At 39.7% G+C, this 19,272-nt stretch overlaps 1 protein-coding gene across 1 annotated transcript in view; it reads right to left on the minus strand.

Moving 5' to 3' along the window:
• Nucleotides 1–18,776, minus strand: part of MYO7B (myosin VIIB) — a 211,668-nt gene extending 192,892 nt beyond the window's left edge. Inside the window, exons 1-2 of the mRNA XM_089665566.1 lie at nt 18,721–18,776; nt 11,414–11,463 (exon numbers count right to left, since the gene is read on the minus strand). Of these exons, the coding sequence (XP_089521692.1) occupies nt 11,414–11,431 (18 nt within the window). The 5' untranslated portion in view covers nt 11,432–11,463; nt 18,721–18,776. The remainder of the gene's footprint in view (nt 1–11,413; nt 11,464–18,720) is intronic.
• Between the last annotated feature and the right edge of the window lie 496 nt (nt 18,777–19,272).

The following is a 19,272-nucleotide window of genomic DNA, read 5'->3' on the forward strand; positions in this document are numbered from 1 at the left end:
CAATTAATCTGGTTCTCAATTACTCTGATTATGCTTGTTGGCTGAAGAACAAGCAGTATTATCAAGAGGATTAAATTTCGCACCTTCACAGGATTTTGATTTATTTTTCACACTCATTGATGTAAACAATTTTGCATGACGCCTCACCCTCAAAAAACACTTTTTACACAATGAATCATTGAATCCCTCACAAATTTCACATAATTCTGAATGCCATCAGAGTGAGTTTGAATTTCAAGATTTCTGTCTCTTACATGACATGCGTTCTCTTGATGCTCAAGGCTTTTTGGGAATCCTAATATTCAATAAGATTAAAGTGGTTTTAAAGGCTCAAGCTTTTTACCTTCATGCATTCGAACGGTTCTATTGCGAATAATAGGGTGTGACATATCATGCAATCTGAACTGTCAAATCGCATGACAAGTTGCATGGGTGCGAATGGGGGCTCAAAGTTATGCTATGTTAATGGAAACATGCAACAAAAGGAAAGTCTGCAATATGCGGTGCATACTAGCACATTATGGCATTAACTTGCAGGTGGGACCGGTATTTGTTTTTCTAGGAAGAGTTTACTGCCGCTTTAAGTATCCCCATGAAAAAAATTAGATTTCAAATTATTTGGCATATCCACCAATGTCAGTTTAAATTCTTGTCCAGTTTTAGGTACACATCTGTTAAAACTTTAATGGTATTACCTCTACAATGTATTCTTATAATTCTGCAACAGCAGTCTGAGGGTGCAGTAATTAAATTCCTACTAGGATGACTAATCACACTAGCAGTTGCAGCATAAAACCATGTGCACTGTGCAATAGCTCTTAACAGCCAAACACAGAAATTAAAGTGTTACTAAACCCACAACAGTAAAATCAGTCTGTATATGCAGTAAAGCATGCTTGTTATACTCACTGTGGAACCTAAGGGGTAATCCTCTGCATTGTGTAAAAAGGCAGTTTGAGCCTTTCTTCTCTGCCCCTCCTCTTGTTGAAATGTCCACATCTTATCTCCTGATAAGACAGACTGAACCCATAGTCACGTGCACATGCTCAGTTTAATGTGTATTGCTAGAGGGTTTTTTTTTTTTCTTGGGAGAGTGCATGTGATCATACATGGCCAATCAGCACTGTCCAGACAGAGGTCAGGGGTTTTGCATCCTCCTACAGCAGAAACAAAACTACTTCTACAAGCTTTAACCAGTGCTCTACTGAAGTCACAAGACTGCTCTAATTGCTGATTAGAAAAGGCATTTAGCAGTTTATATTTACTAAAATAATTTCACTTCCATGTTTGGTGTACTGTGGGAGACCAGATATAGTGAATGCAGGGTCCTGGGTTTAGTAACACTTTAAACTGTGAATATACTGAGAATTTATTAAACGTTATGATTAACTGAATATTTTATTTGGCCCTACTCTGCAACATTACAACTTATGAATGGCCATGGGCTTGTTAGGCTTGGCTTTTACCTATATTCTTAACAAATAACAATGGCAAGGATGCCACTACTCATATAAACTATTTTATTTGCTTATGGTTCTACACCAAGAATAGGTAGCGAGAGGTGAATCATATATCCAAGTTAAAAATATGCTGCTGTAATCAAAGCATATTTAAGGCCTGGTTCACACTGGTGCAATTATGCGACTTGAGTCACACCGAATTGCATGACAATAGAAATAGCATTGTTTTCAATGGTGGCTGTTCACATCAATGCAGCACGAGTGTGATGTAGGTTTTTGGAAGGATCCTGTGTTACCTTGGTGCAATGCAGTGCAATTTTGTGGCCCTTAGATTTAAATGGAAATGTATTGAAAACTCATGTACATGTCCATTTAATGCGATTTTGGTGAGTTTTTTGCTAATGTATTCTCCTCATGTCCAGGACAGTAGCAATAGTAGTAGTAGCCCCAAGCCATAAAATCATGTCCAAAACCACACAGCACTAAAATCGCATGACAATCGCAAGCCACCCACAAACAAAAAGTGCACAGCACCTTCTATGTATCTCATTTCAAATTGCATTCAAAACTCATCACACTAATGTGAACCAGGCCTAAATGATAACACAGAGACTAAAAATGAAACACAAATGTTAACTTCATGGATAAATAACTGTGACTTAAAGTCAAGACAGTGGGTAGAGGTGAGCAGGGGAAGGTAAGAAGCTAACGCTATAATACTACACACTATTCTGCTGGGAAGCCTACTATAAATGATTCATACTGGCCTGTTTATAGGAGGCACTAATGGCCTGCTCAACCGAGGCCATGGGTTTGCTGAGCTGAGATAAGTTTGAATTCGTAGACTGGTACCGAGCGACTAGGACAAAAAATATTATTTGAGGGAAAAAAGCTATACAAATAAGAAGAAGCATGCATAACATTGAGTAACTGATACTTATGAACTGATTTACAGTATGTAGACAACAGATTGAAAATCTGTCACACAAAAAAAATTCAAGGACAAGCAGTAAATCACCAATCTGACAAAAGAACATGCAGCTACATAATCAGTCACTGCACTGATTGCAGAAATGAATTCTCTTGGGGCATATCCATTTTAAGTAACTGTATGCATTATATAGGCACAATGCTGTGTCAAGGTGTCTAATTCAAATCAATGTCTGTGTAGCCAGTGGGGTGCAACCTGTTTGTCAAGTTTTTGTATGTTAACTTTTAGGGCCAGCAGTGTTCTGGCACTACAGTTAAAGAGCTGCCTGAGTAGACAGCTATACCCTACCCTAAGGCCCACTCATAATAGTCTACACTGTAACCCCAAAACATACACTAACCCTTCCTAATGTAAACCTAACACCCTGTTTAAATATAATTTAAAAACAATTATAGAAATGTCCAAAGCTCCTTCTTAAAATGTGTAACACTTACATAACACATTGTAAAACAATACAAACAATATAAACATACCAATAATTTCTTGCAACTGTAAAATAAATATTGGATGATAAAAAGCACCTTAAATTGTATCACTCTATCTATTGTATCCTACTGTCTTCAGACGTAGCCTGCCTCAACTGCGCAGCAGGATGGCGGGGTAATTCTCAGTGACTCTGTGTAGGGCATGGATTTTGACTAGTATTCCTATGATATGCTGTTGAGTACTGTACCTTTGAAACCTTTGAAACCCCATTGTAACAGTATAGTCTCATTATGACTCTGAACGTTCTGGAACATGCTGTTTTGTATATATGAAATTGTTTCAATAAAATGCTTTTTGACAAAAAATACAAAATTGTATCATAAATATAAATACCATAAAATATTGAAGAAAAATTATACAGTGAAAATCCTCAAATCATGCATATATTTTGGGATTGTCTTTTTTATGGACTGTGCTATGTGGCTGTTTATGTTTTTTGCACAGACTATATGCATGATTTGATTATTTTCACTGTATGATTTATTTGGTCATTTTATGGTATTTGTATACACTCACTGGCCACTTTATTAGGTACTTTATTAGGTACACCTTGCTGGTGCAAGAAAATATCTCCCACAGCATTACACCACCACCAGCCTGAACCATTGATACAAGGCAGGATGGATCCATGCTTTTATGTTGTTTATGCCAAATTCTGACCCTACCAGCTGAATGTCACAGCAACCAGTCTGCCTATTCTACTCTGACCTCTGACAACAACAAGGCATTTTTGTCCACACAACTGCCACTCACTGGATATTTTCTTTTTTCAAACCATTCTATGTAAACCCTAGAGATGGTTGTGTGTGAAAATCCCAGTACATCATTAGTTTTTGAATACTTAGATCAGCCTGTCTGGCACCAACAACCATGCCACGTTCAAAGTCACTTAAATCCCCTTTTTTCCAAATTCTGATGTTCAGTTTGATCTTCAGCAAGTCATCTCCACCACGTCTACATATGTAAATGCATTGAGTTGCTGCCATGTGATTTGCTGATTAGCAATTTGTGTTACCAAACAAATGACCAAGTGTACCAAATAAAGTGGCTGGTGAGTGTATATGAATGATGCAATTTATACAAGGGGCTTTTGATATCACCCATTATTAATTTTACACTTGCAAGAAATAGTTGGTTTGTTGAGTTATGTAATGGTTAGGCCTCATGCACACTGCTGCTCCTAAACTGACAATTTTGAGGCTTTTGACATTTTTTGTCCATGCACACATACAGTAGGATTGTAGAGGAGTTAAGGAACAGCAGTATTTAGAAGCAGTCAAAGCTCCTTTTCCTGAACACAGAAGAATCAGGTTTTGGGTATAAAAAATACTAAGTACATTTAAATACGTCTAACCACTAGGTGCATTTAGCGCTTGAGTATTTATTCATTTCAGTGGGCAGAATAAATTAAAATTCTGACCAATTAAATAGATAAACACCCAGACACAGCTAAATGCTCCTAAATGTGTTTGAAAAAAATGCGGCTTAGGTGCATTTTTATCTACGATAAGGAGAAACAGTGTTTAAAGTAAACCAGTGTGCATGAGGCCTTATATGTTTTAAGAAGGAGTGCTGCACATTTATATTATTTTTACATTATTTGATGTTGTTGATTCAACAAGGGTGTTATCTGCTCCAAATTTCATTTTCATTTTTTATTTTCTAACTCCCTCCTTGCACACCAACTACTCTGGCACTGGAATCTGCTGCATTATATTATACACATTGAAAACTTCTGAAATCCTATTCAGAACTTTTTTTTACATCATTGGTTTACATACAGTATACTTGATCTATCTGACACTAAATCTCAACCCCAAGCTGGGTAACAGTTCATATCTGTTATAGTTGGGCCTTTGCAATAAAACAGCAATTATTCTGCCACTTTCAGTACTATAGCTCAGTAAGTGTGCTTGAACACACTAGCAACTCTTTGACTCTACTACTACTCATGGAGGCTGTTTGATTGCATAGCATTTCCACGTTTCATGCCTACACAGTGTAATGCAGAATAAGTCCCCCAGAGTCACATGACTACATCACATTACCAACCGGAGTCGTCTGTCATCATTTTTTCTTGGGCAAATCTTATGAACTATATAGCAGACCAGCATCATCATGTGAATTTTAGAAGACTATTGACTGACATCAGTCCTCTATTTGTCCCCGGAGGACATATTGGCACGTCCTCCAATAGCTGATCTCCTGTACGTGCCTGCATGCACACAATCCTGTGCTGATGCTGTGATGTGATACAGCAGATCACAGGTAAGATGCAGAGCCAATGGGAGAGGCTCTGTGCCTTGTGATAACTGTGACCAATCACAGCGTCACAGAATGTAAACACTGCCTGCAGGTAGCAGCCATATGTCACATACTGGCCAGCTGTCACCAAAAGGTGTGTGAGAGCAACAATATTTCCTGGCCACCAGCCAGCACCAGTGCAATACAGTACAGTACATAACAGCAATAAAATACTCCCTTCTGTCATTCAACTTTCTACAGTATATGTCAGCCCCACCCTATCTCTAATCTCACCTGCACATCTGTGCATTGACCCTATCATTGTGTTTGATCTTTGTATGAACTCTTCACCTCCTGATCCATCTGTGTATGACCTGTCCATTTAATGCATCTAGTGCAGCTGTATTAAGCAAAACGTTTTAATCCACCTAAATACCGACATGTTTTCTCATTTCCAAAAAATTGTGGAAAAAAAATCAGATCACCTTAGGGTGTCTACTTATCAAAGTTTTTTTCCCTTTATCTAGTAAAAAAAACATAAAGCAAAAGGGTTGTTAAATAGTGTTGCATGACTGTGTAATTGTCAAAGTATCACAGAGCTGAAAACAGAAAAATGGCCTGGTAAGGAAGGCAGTGAAAAATGCCAGGGCTGATGTAGTCAAATGAAACCTGTACTAACAGAAACATAAAGAACACCCCTGCTGACCTCTTTCTGAAAATGCTTGTTACTTGGTTATCTCTAGGTGCAGTGCTTTCTAAGTCACTGACCCAGAACAAACAGTTCTAAACTGAAGACAGAATAACATATCTGCATGCTTGGTATTGCGTGACCCCTTGATTAAAGCACTATCCACCATATATAAACAATAGTGTATTGACACTGCCAAGCTTCTCATGCCCTGTCAAAATGCTTGGTTGGTTAACTTTAGATGGGGACGATTGGGACAATGTATGCGGCTCTTCCCTTACCAGACTTATGTCTGCAAAAGACCACCTCATTCAATATACACTCACCGGCCACTTTATTAGGGACACCTTGTTAGTGTCAAGAAAATATCCCCCACACCATTACACCACCACCACCAGTCTGAACCATTGATACAAGGCAGGATGGATTCATGCTTTAATGTTGTTTACCTTTTCTTCCCCATTCTGACGCTCGGTTTGAACTTCAGCAAGTCATCTTCACCAAGCCTACATACCTAAATGCATTGAGTTGCTGCCATGTGATTGGCTGATTAGCAATTTGTGCTAACAAGTGAACAGGTGCACTTAATAAAGTGGCTGGTGAGTGTAAATTCTTACACAGAATCTACCTAACACCAGTTAGACTGGCCAAAATTTTCACACACAATCCTCTGCTTGTTGGCGATGTAGCTCCCCTGATGCTGACTTCATTCATATTTTTGGGGATTTGACGGCTATCCAACACTTTTGGTTGAATGTCATGCAAAGTGTACAGTCAGTAAGGACAATAAGTGTTTATCCTTCTGTGGAGATTTGTTTACTGGGATTAACAGACCCCCTGGCCCCCACAAAAGTGATCCCTACTCTCCTCACCCTATTGTTTTACTATGCCAGGAACTTTATTATACTCTCATGGAAAGAAATCTACTGCCTATCATGCCCTGGAAAGCCTTACCCATTTATAAAGCTACACATGCCAGTAGAGGTGTGCTGGCTATGTAGAGTACAGGGCGGCCGGGTGAACAATATGTCTACTGTATTTGCATTGATAGTTAAACATCTTTGAGTAGGTGGATGGGCTCCCTGTCTATACTGTACATTGTGCTACATTTACACGTCTCTCCTATAATACTATGTGGGCCAGTGTTTTAGTACACCCAGTGGAAGCTACAGTTGTATTCAAAATAATAGCAGTGTGTTGAAAAAAGTGAATAAAGCTCAAAATCCTTCTAATAGCTGTGGGGAAATACGTGTGTGTTGGTTACTTTGATTGCCCGATCGATCGAAATACCTTACAATAGCTTTTGATTCCATACACACAAATGCATTGGGAACACTACACATTCTATTCCAAATCAAAACATGAAGAAAAATATATCAAATTTGTGTTGTTCCTCTAAAAAAAAATGAAGAAAAGTGAATATTAGACTGTTCAAAAAAAATAGCAGTGTTTGTATTCTTCTTTACAAACTCAAACATTCACTATATAAACTGAAAAATGTTTGAAGATTTTGCTTTCCTTTGAATCAATTAATATTTAGTTGTATAAGCACTGTTTCCGAGAACTGCTGTACATCTGTGTTGCATGGAGTCAACCAACTTCTGGCACCTGTGAACAGGTATTCCAGCCCAGGATGATTGGACTACATTCCACAGTTCTTCTCTATTTCTTGGTTTTGCCCCAGAAACTGCATTTTTGATGTCACCCCACAAGTTTTCTATTGGATTAAGATCCGGGGATTGGGTTGGCCACTCCATAACGTCAATCTTGTTGGTCTGGAACCAAGATGTTGCACGTTTACTGGTGTGTTTGGGGTCGTTGTCTTGTTGGAACACCCATTTCAAGGGCATTTCCTCTTCAGCATAAGGCAGCATGACCTCTTCAAGTATTCTGATGTATTCAAACTGATCCACGATCCCTGGTATGCGATAAATAGGCCCAACACCGTAGTATGAGAAACATCCCCATATCATGATGCTTGCGCAACCATGCTTCACTGTCTTCACAGTATACTGTGGCTTGAATTCAGTGTTTGGGGGTCATCTGACAAACTGTCTCCAGCCACTAGACCCAAATAGAACAATCTTACTTTCATCAGTCCATAAAATGTTGCGTCATTTCTCTTTAGGCCAGTCAATGTGCTCTTTGACAAATTGTAACCTCTTCAGCACGTCTTTTTTTCAACAATGGGAATTTGCGGGGGCTTCTTGCAGATAGCTTGGCTTCACATAGGCGTCTTCTAATTGTAACAGTACTAACAGGTAACTTTAGACCTTCTTTGATCTTCCTGGAGCTGATTGTTCGCTGAGTCCTTGCCATTTTGGCTATTCTTCTATCCATTCGAATGGTAGTTTTTCGCTTTCTTGCACGTCTTCCAGGTTTTGGTTGCCATTTTAAAGCATTTACGATCATTTTAGCTGAGCAGCCTATCATTTTCTGCACTTCTTTATATGTTTTCCCCTCTCCAATCAACTTATTAATCAAAGTACGCTGTTCTTCTGAACAATGTCTGGAACGACCCATTTTCCTCAGAATTTCAGAGAGAAATGCACTGTAACCAGCATGTACAACATTTGCTGCCTTCGTTCCTTAAATAAGGGCAATAATTGCCACCTGTTTTTCAAAGAATGAATGACCTCACTAATAGAACTCCACACTGCTATTATTTTGAACATGCCCCTTTCAATTAGTGATTCAATTACACAGAATCAGCAGCATGCATGTCATTACTGTTGGGTCTGTTGGATTTCTATTAGTCTACTACATCTGCTAGTAAATTATTTGCCATGTAGAAATATAATTTCTACCAAAAACAGTGATTGATCAGGTTAGTGATGTCTGACTGCTATTATTTTGAACACAACTGTATGTCTGTATTTCTTTCTTGATACCAAGGTTATAATATGCAGACTGGCACTGAAAAATGTTGTATGCCCCTATGTGGATATGCTGTCTTTTCTTGAAATTTTCCTTTGTTTTTACCTGGGCTATGCTGGCCACTAGCGCTGTTGCACAACAATGTATGTTGCTGTCATAGCCGGATCTAGGGGGTGCTGGGTGGCTTGTGCCCCCCCAGATTTCAGTTGTGCCACACCGAAGTAAACAGCCTTCTCTCCTGCCTCCATCCCAGGATACTGTGCCCAGCCGCTAACTACTACCAGGAACGTGACAAGGAAGGTGCACTGCATATAGGCAGGGTCTCATTGAAAGCTCCAGCAGCTCTCATCTTTTAAAAGAAGGCACAGAATGCATTGTGGAATTAAAGGAAATGTATTTATAGTGTATTTCCACCTCCACTCTATACTGAACGATCACTGTACACTAACAGTCAGCCCAGCAGTAACAAAAACTAAGCTGGAATGTATGGAACTCGGTGTAGAGCTATTCACCCTGAGGTCATCACAGAGGACAAGGGGGCACTCCTTACGTCTGGAGGAAAAGAAATTTAATCTCCAAACATGGAAAGGTTTCTTCACAGTGAGAGCTGTGAAAATGTGGAATAGAGTCCTTCAAGAGTTGGTTCTGGCCAGCTCAGTGAATTGCTGTCCTGGATTCTTTCCTAGATACACAGAATATAACTGGATACAGGGGTGGACTGACCAATAGAGTACTCGGGCACTGCCTGAGGGCCCGGGGTCAGTAGGGGGCCCCATGAAATGCCCCTGGCACCTTTTTTTAATAGGCTTTTTGGGTGTGCTTTGAGTGTGGGCAAGGACACAGGGGCCACATGATCCCCTATTACCCGGGGGCCCCATGAGTTGTCAGTCCGCCCCTGACTGGATACTAACATTTATAGGTAAAGTTAATCCAGGGAATATCCGATTGCCTCTCGGGGGGGATCAGGAAGGAATTTTTTTCCATGCAGGAGCAAATTGGATCATGCTTTGCTGTTTTTTTTTGCCTTCCTCTGGATCAACTGTGGGTATAGGCTTATAACTTTTTTTTAAATGGTTGAACTGGATGGACTTTTGTCTTTCTTCAGCCAGACTAACTATGTAACTATGTGCACTGATCGTCCATGCATGCTTGCCTGACCTGTCAGTATAGAGTGGAGGTGGAAGTACACAATCAGCTGGGCAGTAAATAAGGCTGTGTACACTGAAGGTTCTGTTATCAGGCGAGAAAGTTTACTTTGATTTAACCCTTTACGTCTGTGCAATTAATTGTTTGGCTACTCTTAGGCAAGCCATACATTATGCAATTTTTTTTCCTTCAACACCGGGTTGAAGGAAAGAAAATTGCTGGATTCCCTCATTAACACAGTCTGTGTTAATGGGGGAATCCCTCCCACTGAGATATTGTTTTTTGACAGTGGGAGTTTTCTCAGCCATCAGAATACATTAATCACTGCCCGCAGCTACAGCTGCCGGCAGTAATCTTACAAAAAAAAAAAACAGACAAACTGGTTATGATAAAGTCGATCAATAAATTAACATTAGTACAACCAGTCTTCCCATACATGGATTGAAATTTCGGCTATTTCTGGCTGAACCTGCCATATTTTGATCTGTCTATGGCCAGCTTTAGATTATTTCATTTTCATTTTATCTTTCATTCCTGCTGCCTATAAGTCAAGAGGGTCTCTTAGGACCCTAATGTAAGGAGGAGGGGGACCCTGATGTAAAGGGCGACTCTGGGGACCTGATGTAACTAGGGAAACTCTGGGGGCTCTCCTTTAAGGGAGTGACTCTAGGGACTCTGATGTAAGTGGGGTGACTCTAGGGACCCTCATTTTAGGGTGGCACTGGGGACCCTGAGGCAAGGCTAATGAACCCCAGGGATCCTGATGTTAGGGGGTGACTCTGGGGACCCTGATGTAAGGGGAATCACTCTGGGAACCCTGATGTAAGGGGGATTACTCTGGGAACCCTGCGGTTGTGTGGGGGCAACTCTTGGGACCTTGGGGGAGGATGATTACTAACGGTGATTCTTGATGTAAGGGGTGAATCGGATGTGAACAGGTGGGCTCATCCTGATGGTGTTCTCTATATGTTGTTTTGTATGTCACTCCTTGCATTCTATACATTATGTTTTACATGTACAACAAGCTCCTCCCACTTTTAGGAAAATCAGTGCTCTGTGTCATCTACTGCTGGCCCCTGAACTCTGCGTCACTTACACCTGACCCCTGAACTCTGCCTTGCTTACTATTGGCCCTTGAACTCTGCCATGCTTACTACTGACCCCAGAACTCTGCCTCGCTTACTACTGACCCTTGAACTCTCCCCTACAAACTGGGGCAGAGGATGGAAGGTCAGCTGACCTTCCATCCTCTGCCCCACTGACATTGTTTACTGCACCCCCACATTAGACAGGTTACATCCAACCCTGGTTGCTGTTACCTGTATTGTAGTGTTTTATATATCTTTGTGAAAAAAACAATAAAAGAATTTCCAACAACTTATCTGCATGCTTGTTCTAGATCAGTAACTCAGAAAACACAACTGTAACATAACTATATACCAAGCATGAGTAATTTAAAAGCTAAATTAGTTTCAAAAGGCCACATTTTTTTCATGAAAAGAAAATAAAGAATAATCATACCTTTTGAAGAATAACCATTGCTTTTCAGTATTTTGTATGCGTTTTATTTTCTGGAAATAAAATGATAAATACATGAGCTACACAGATATAGGTGAGCAATTGATAACATGTTTTTTTTATTTTTATAAAATAGAGAATATACAATATTATATATAAAGGGGGGGGGGGGTTATAAACACAGGAGAAGACAGAATCTGAAGCAGCTGTACTTGACAACCATCAGCTTTTATCTCCAGCTTGTTCAGTTAACATGGTATTAAGCCAAAAAAACAAACATTTAATATTTTGCAATCAATAAGTGTGATGGCTGCATTAGTTTTCTTTCTTTTTTAAGCTTTTTACCTGCTGTTTTCACCTGGTGATCTGGCCAATAATACACCTCCTATATTAGCTTACTCTCTAGTTGAAGGAGCACAGGAGTAGCTTTGGACAGCAGCATTGTCAATCTGGAGGGAGGGGGGGTGTTAGATGTACTAGCAGATTTAGATCAGAGAGCCCTTCAACGGTTCTTAAAACCAGTATCAAACTTGTGAGCTTGGTTTAACCACTTGTCTACCGTGATGTTTACAAAGGCACCTTTGTATACAAGGGGTTAGGGAGGAGCCATTGGGGGGTGGTAAAACTGCAGCTCAACCACATGTAAACAAGCCTTTAAAGTGGTATTAAACCTAAAAACAAAAGTGTATTATATTACAGCTTACCAATTCTTAGATGGGGTGGCTGCATTAGTTTTTTTATTTTTTTTTATGTACATAGTTACATACATACAGCAGTTATATAGGTAGTCTGGTTGAAAAAAAGACACAAATACATATGTTTTAACCAATAGGAAAAAAATGCACTTGACTCACAAGAAAGGCAAAAAAAGAACAAAGCATGATCCAATTTGCTCCAGTGGGGGGGACAAATTCATGATTCCCCAAGAAGGAATCGCATATTCCCTGGATCAACTACCCCTGGAGCTAATACCTATAAATATAAGTATCCACTTACATTTTGTGCATTGAGGAAAGAATCCAGGTCCTTTTTAAAGCAATCTACTGTGCTGGCCAGAACCAGCTTATGAGTGAGTCTATTCCACATTTTCACAGTCCATAGGGCTTGTTCACACCATAGTGCAGAGACGTCAGTTTTTCTGCATGCGTTCCGCAAGGGCACAGCAAAATTAATTGTTCCCTGTTTACACAACTCACTGAAGCGTGCATAAAAACTGATGTCTCTGCAAGTGAAACCTGCGCGTCAGTTTTCATCAGTGTTTCTGCACATATGGTGTGAACAAGGCCTTACTGTGAAGAAGCCTTTCCATATTTGGAGGGATTTGGCTAAATCTCTTTTCCTCCAGATGTCCTTGTCCTTTATGGTGACCTTAAAGTGGTAGTAAACCGCAAGAAAAAAAACAAAAAACAATGGCCCCTGCAGGTTTAGGTTATAATGTACCGCATACTAGTATATTATGACAGACTTACCGTTACATGGAGCCCTCCAGCGCAGCGCTGTCACGGCTCCCTGGCATTGCCATCTTCATCTGTCTTCCTTCCAGGTCCGTGGGCTTCAGCTGTATGAATAGCCAGGGCTGTCGCAGGAGCCCTTGGCTACAGCACAAAGATCTGAAGGCCCGGCACGATATGCCGTCTTCAGAACGCATGCACTGGTGACGTCACTAGGTGCATGTTATGTGAATTTCTCCTAAACAGTGCAAGTTTAGGAGATGTTCACTGTACCTACAGGTAAGCCTTATTATAGGCTTACCTGTAGGCGCAACTTCTAAAGTGGACTTTACTTTCACTATAAAGTGAATGACGCTACACCAGGTTCACTATGTGGACCACTTATGTATTTATACATATACATACATCATATCCCCCTTAAATGTCTCCTCTCAAGAGAGAATTAATTTGGTTCAGCTAATGTTTCCTCATATCTGAGCTCCTCCATACCCCTTATCAGTTAGGTTGCCATTCTTTGCACTTTCTCCAGTTCCCCAATATCCTTTTTGTATACCGATACCTAAAACTGAGCTGCATACTCTAGATGAGGTATTGCCAATAATTTGTACAGGGGCAAAATGATGTCTTTCTCTCTCTCTGGAGTTCATATCTCTTTTAGCACAAGAAAGAATTTTGCTAGCTTTAGAAAGTGCAGCTTGGCAATGTATACTATTATTAAAGTGTTAGTAAACCCACAACAGTAAAATCTGTCTGTAAATGCAGTAAAGCATGCTTGTTATACGCACTGTGGAACCTAAGGGGTTAATCCTCTTCACTGTGTAAAAAGGCTGTTTGATCCTGACTTCTCTGCCCCTTCTCTTGTTCAAATATCCACACTGATAAGACAGACTGAACCCATGGCCTTTCTGCACATGCTCAGTTTAGTGTGCATTGCTAGAGGTTTTTTTTTACTTGGGAGAGTGCATGTGATCAGCACGAGGCCAATCAGCACTATCCACACAGAGGTCAGGGGTTCTGCATCCTCCTAGAGCAGAAAGAAAACTCCTCCTACAAGCTTTAACCAGTGTCAGCTGAAGTCACAAAACTGCTCTAACTGCTGATGAGAAAAGGTATTTAGCAGTTTATATTTACAAAAATAATTGCATTTCCATGTTCTGTGTACTGTGGGTGACCAGATATAGTGAATGCAGGGTCCTGGGTTTAGTAACACTTTAAGTCTATAATCTACCAAAACCCCTTAGATCTTTCTCCACCATTGATTCCCCCAGTTATACTACTCCTAGTATGTATGATGCATGCATGTTTTTAGCCCCCAAGTGCATCATTTTACATTTATCAACAATAAACCTCATTTGCCACATAGTTGCCCAATAAACAATGCACTGGGGTTGGCATGTAAGTTGGAAACATCCTGTAAGGACGATTCCACTGTATAGCTTGGTGTCATATGCAAAAATGAAATGGTACTTTTAACCTCAAACACTATATTATATACATATATATATATATATATATATATAAACAAGGGTAGGGGTCCCAACACTGAACCTTGGGGTACACCACTAATAATCTTAGACCATTCTGAGTATGAATCATTAATTACTTCCCTTTGAATAAGGGCTTTTCATTTACACAATGAATTTTCAAATCCTGTAGATTTTAACTTACACATTAGCTGTGTGTAGGGAACTGTGCGAAATGGTTTGGCAAAATCCAAGTATACAATACCCACAGCCACTCTTTTGTCAACGTTTTTGGTTACTTCTGACATCTTCTCACTTGTGAATCCATGCTGACTAATGATTACAATATTTTTGTCTAGCAAAAACTGATCTATGTAATCTTTTATTAAATATCTTCCCAATTATGGAAGTTACACTAACCTGTCTGTAGTTACTTAGTAAAGACTTTAATCCCTTTTTAAATATAGGCACTTCATTGGCCTTATGACAATCCAGTGGTACTATGCCAGTCATTGAGGAGTTGCTAAAAATTAGAAACAATGGTTCTGAAATAACAAAGCTCAAATCTTTTAGGACGCCTTCAATCTGTATACATATTTCTAGACTATATCAATTTTGGAGCCATAGTGGTTCATTTTAGGCTATGTCAATACCATTCCCATTATGGAAGTGAGCTCCCCCATGACACTTTTGTATGCACATAGCTGAAGATGGTATTTAATAAATTTGCCTGCTATTTGTCCCCAGTCACCAACTGAAAATTATTTTGTAAGGGACCAACATTCTCAAACCTGACCTTTTTACTATTAAAATATTTGAAGAATTTTTTGGATTTGTCCTACTCTCTTTTACAACCTGATGTTCCTTGTGAGTTTTTGCAGCCTTGATTTTCTTTTTACATATTTTATTACATTAACATTTAAATGATGATAGTGTTCTTTCTATATTTTTTAAATACTATTTTCTTATTTGTAGCCTTTTAACTTTGGTCATGAGCCACTTAGATTGTAACTTTTAGACTGATTGCCCATTGGAATATATTTTGCATTGTGTTTGCATACAGTAGTTTTGAAGCATTCCCACTTCTGCTTTATATTCTTCAATGACAATATTCCCTCCCAGTCTGAGGCTCAGTTCACACTAGCGTTGAAAGCAGGCATTTGTGGTGCGTTTTTAACACATGATACACATGGCAGCACACAGTGCTGTTCACACTGAAGTGTTAGCGTCGCCTCCTGTCAAAATTGATGCCTCATGTAGAATCAGGAATAATACGCCTGGCAGGTGTTTGTGGGGCATTTGCGGTGCGTTAATACCATTAAGTTCATTATAGGTGTTTGTGGTGCAGTTTTAACGCTGGTAAAACGCCTATAAAATACCTCAAAACCGCGCATAAGGCATTTGGGGAGCATTTTTACCGCTTGTAAAATGCCTGTCTAACGCCTGTCAAACGCTATAGGGGCGTTTGGGAAGAAGTCAAGTGTGAACAAGCCCTAAGTCTTGGAGAGCAGCCCTCAGTCTCAGAAAATTTTCTCACTGAAGGTTAAATGTTTTATCTTTCCAGTATGTGTTTGTTGCTTACAGCTACCATTAAATTAAACCATGTAATGGCCACTGTTACCCAGATGTTCTTTTATATGAACATTAGCAATAAGCTCTGCATGGTTTGAGGTTACAAGGTCCAGCAGAGCATTATTTATAGTTGGGGCTCGTAATATATTTATAAATTTCTGCCCTTTAACAGTTCCAGCAGTGCCATCCCTTCTAGATTGTAAGCTCGAAAGAGCAGGGCCCTCAATCCCCTCATGTTTTGCATTGTATTGGTATTGTTCTGTCACATGTTCTGTCCCCCTCTGTAATGTACAGCGCTGAGCGAACTATTGGCGCTTTATAAATACTGTATAATAATAATAATAATAATAATAATAACACTACAGTCAATTTCACAGTAGTTAATCTCTCCCTCTATCATCATTGTTCCAACCCTTGCAGCCCTTTATATCTGTGCAAGAAGCTTATTCTCCACCTCCTCATTAGCCCTGGTTGACCTATACCAAACTGCAATAATTAACTTTGACGTACACACACCCATAGGCAGTTCCACCCATAATGCTTCAACACCATCACACTCTCCATCAACAAGCTCCTTTTTCACATATGCTTTAAGATCAGATCTCAAAGAGACAGACACCGCCACCTTTACATTTACCCCCTGTCTCTCTGAAAGAGAGCATAGCCAGGAATGTTATTAGCCCAATCATGGGAAGAATGAAGCCAAGATTCAGCAATACCAATACCAATTAAATCATAGTTCTCTTCATGTACCAAAGCTTCCAACTTACCTACTTTGCTTGACAAATTTATCTTGTCACCTGCCACAACACTCCCTATCTTCCCCCATTACACCCACCATTAGGGTCTGCCCCATTATATTCTAATTCACCTTTCCCCCTCAATCCTAGTTTAAATACTCCTTCAGCCTTCCCATAAACCTCTCCCCCAGCACAGCAGACTGGGTATTCTTTGCAAAGTGAAATTGCACCACAGAGCCCTAACCTCAACCCTACTGAGTACCTTTGGAATAAACTTGAATGCCAGTTGTGAGATAGGTCTTTTTGTCGAGGATCAGTACCTGACCTCAAAAGTGTACTTTTGGCTAAATGTGCATACCATTTTCCAGACACATTAAATATCCTGTGGAAAGTCTTATCAAAAGAGTAGTGGCTGTTATAAACACAGTAGTGGAGGTAACTCCATGGTAATGCCCATAGTTTTGGAATGGTATGTCCAGCAAGTTCATATAGGTGTGATAGTAAGGTGATAGTAAGTTGACTCTATGGCTGTAAAGGTGGCCAAACATGGATCAAAATTTGGCCATTTCAGCAGGGACCGGCTGAATGTCAATCCATGTATGGGCAGGGAGGTTGCACAGAAGTTGATCTACCGATCAACTTCTATACAACCACCCTGTAAGTTTTTTGATTCCTTGATCAGCACTGCAGGCTATAGCTAGCAGCACTGATCAGTGTATTATGATGGTGGGGAAGTCTCCCAGCTGTCAGAATACAATAGCTCAGTGGGAGGATTCCCCTGTCCACCAAAAACATGTGGAAGGGGAATCAAGTCATTATTTTTTTGTTCAACCTGCTGGTTGAATGAAAAAAATGATTCATGTATGGGCTGCTTACATCCTTTGCGTCTGTAAAGATGTTATCTATTCATGTACACCAAAGCTTTTTTACTGAATGATATTCAGTGCTAGAGAGGAACATTTGCCTGTGAAAATCCTGAAAAATTATTCTTAAAGTGAACCACTAAGTAAATTGCAGTTTTACAGACAAATGAATACAATATTAACTAAATGAGAGTTGGCTAATATTTTCACTGGGTAACAAACAGCCCTATGGCTAGTTGTCATTGATCATCTTAGCTTACCAGGAAACTGCCAACACTTGAAGTATTACTAAACCCACAACAGTAAAGTAAGTCTGTATATGCAGTAAAGCATGCTTGATATACTCACTGTGGAACCTAAGGGGTTAATCCTCTGCATTGTGTAAAAATGCTGTTTGATTTGACTTTATGCGACTTAGAAGTGACTTTCAGGGAATGCCTGGGTAATCTTCCAGTAATGTTGGATCCAAATCACATCAATATAGATGACGATACTTGGAGGCGACTTCCATGAAAGTCTATAGGCACAAGTCGGACAGAAGTCGCCTTGAAGTAGTACAGGAACCTTTTCTAAAGTCAGAAAGTCTTCAGTAGTGCTAATTAACACAGCTCTCATTGACAACCATGGGATTTCACGTCATGTGATTTGGGGTCTCACAAGTCAGATCCCAAGTCGCAGCAGTGTGAACTGGGCCTAAAAGCCTGGGTTAATTTACTGTTCAAACCATGTTAGAATGTTGATACAGAATAAATATTTATCTGTTTCTTTTTATTGCACGTATCATTTAGGTAGAGATATTGACTTCTGTTCTACAGATGCGGACTCTCCCTAATCTCTAGCGTGAAAGATTTACCCTGAAAAAGTTCCTGTTTTTTAGCACTATTTACACATTAAAATTCTATTATAAAATACAGAATGCAAGCATCATTATCAAGATACACTTTTTCATGTTGTTAAGAAGGAAAAAATTCATTTAGCAAGCAAAACCACTCTAACTACAAATCTGGTCACATAAAATAAACAATGCTGCCCATTTTGCTAAGCCAGTGTATTTAGAATTGCATACCGTACAGTGTAACACTCTTGGAAATCTATGTTGTTGTGCCCTAAGTTGAAGATGAGCAATTACTAAATGTAGCACACTACATTCCCTTGAAATGAGATGTTTCTTTATCGCTACATAAAATCCACTTTTCTATATTATATAAAGATTTCCTTTACCTTATGTGTGCTTCCCAGCCAAGATTCCCAGGAAAGGGAGTTATATTTCACTGTTCACTGTCTCATTTAGTGCTGGACTTTACCCTCAGTGCTAGCAGTCTAATTCCTGTTCCTTGCCTCATTTACATAGCCATAAATTAATGGCTTTTAACCATTTCACATGTGTTGCGTATCACAGCTAGTCATGTTTTTGAAAAATGAAACTAGGTTGAAAGGTCTGCACCTAGGTCTTCTTTTACAATTGTTTTATTAAATTTTAGAGTTTTCAGAGTTTGTTATGCCAAACACAAGGAGACAATTTAAGAAGAAAATGGTGGTAACATCATACAGACATTAACATACTAAGAACAGGGCCAGTGCTAGACTATTTTGCACCCTGGGCAAGACCAGCTACTTGTACCCCCCCCCACACCCAATAAATCCCCAACTTTAAAATAAAACTCCACACGGAGCTAATCCTTGCCAATGTTAGTGTGGAGACTGACTGGGGAGCTGGGAGAAAATGATGTTGTGTGCAGCACAGCTTGCGTGGCACCTCATTGGCTGGATACC

The sequence above is a fragment of the Staurois parvus genome, unplaced genomic scaffold (assembly GCF_062004578.1).
Source record: "Staurois parvus isolate SC_StPar_1 unplaced genomic scaffold, SC_StPar_1.0 ptg000049l, whole genome shotgun sequence".
Lineage (NCBI taxonomy): Eukaryota > Metazoa > Chordata > Amphibia > Anura > Ranidae > Staurois > Staurois parvus.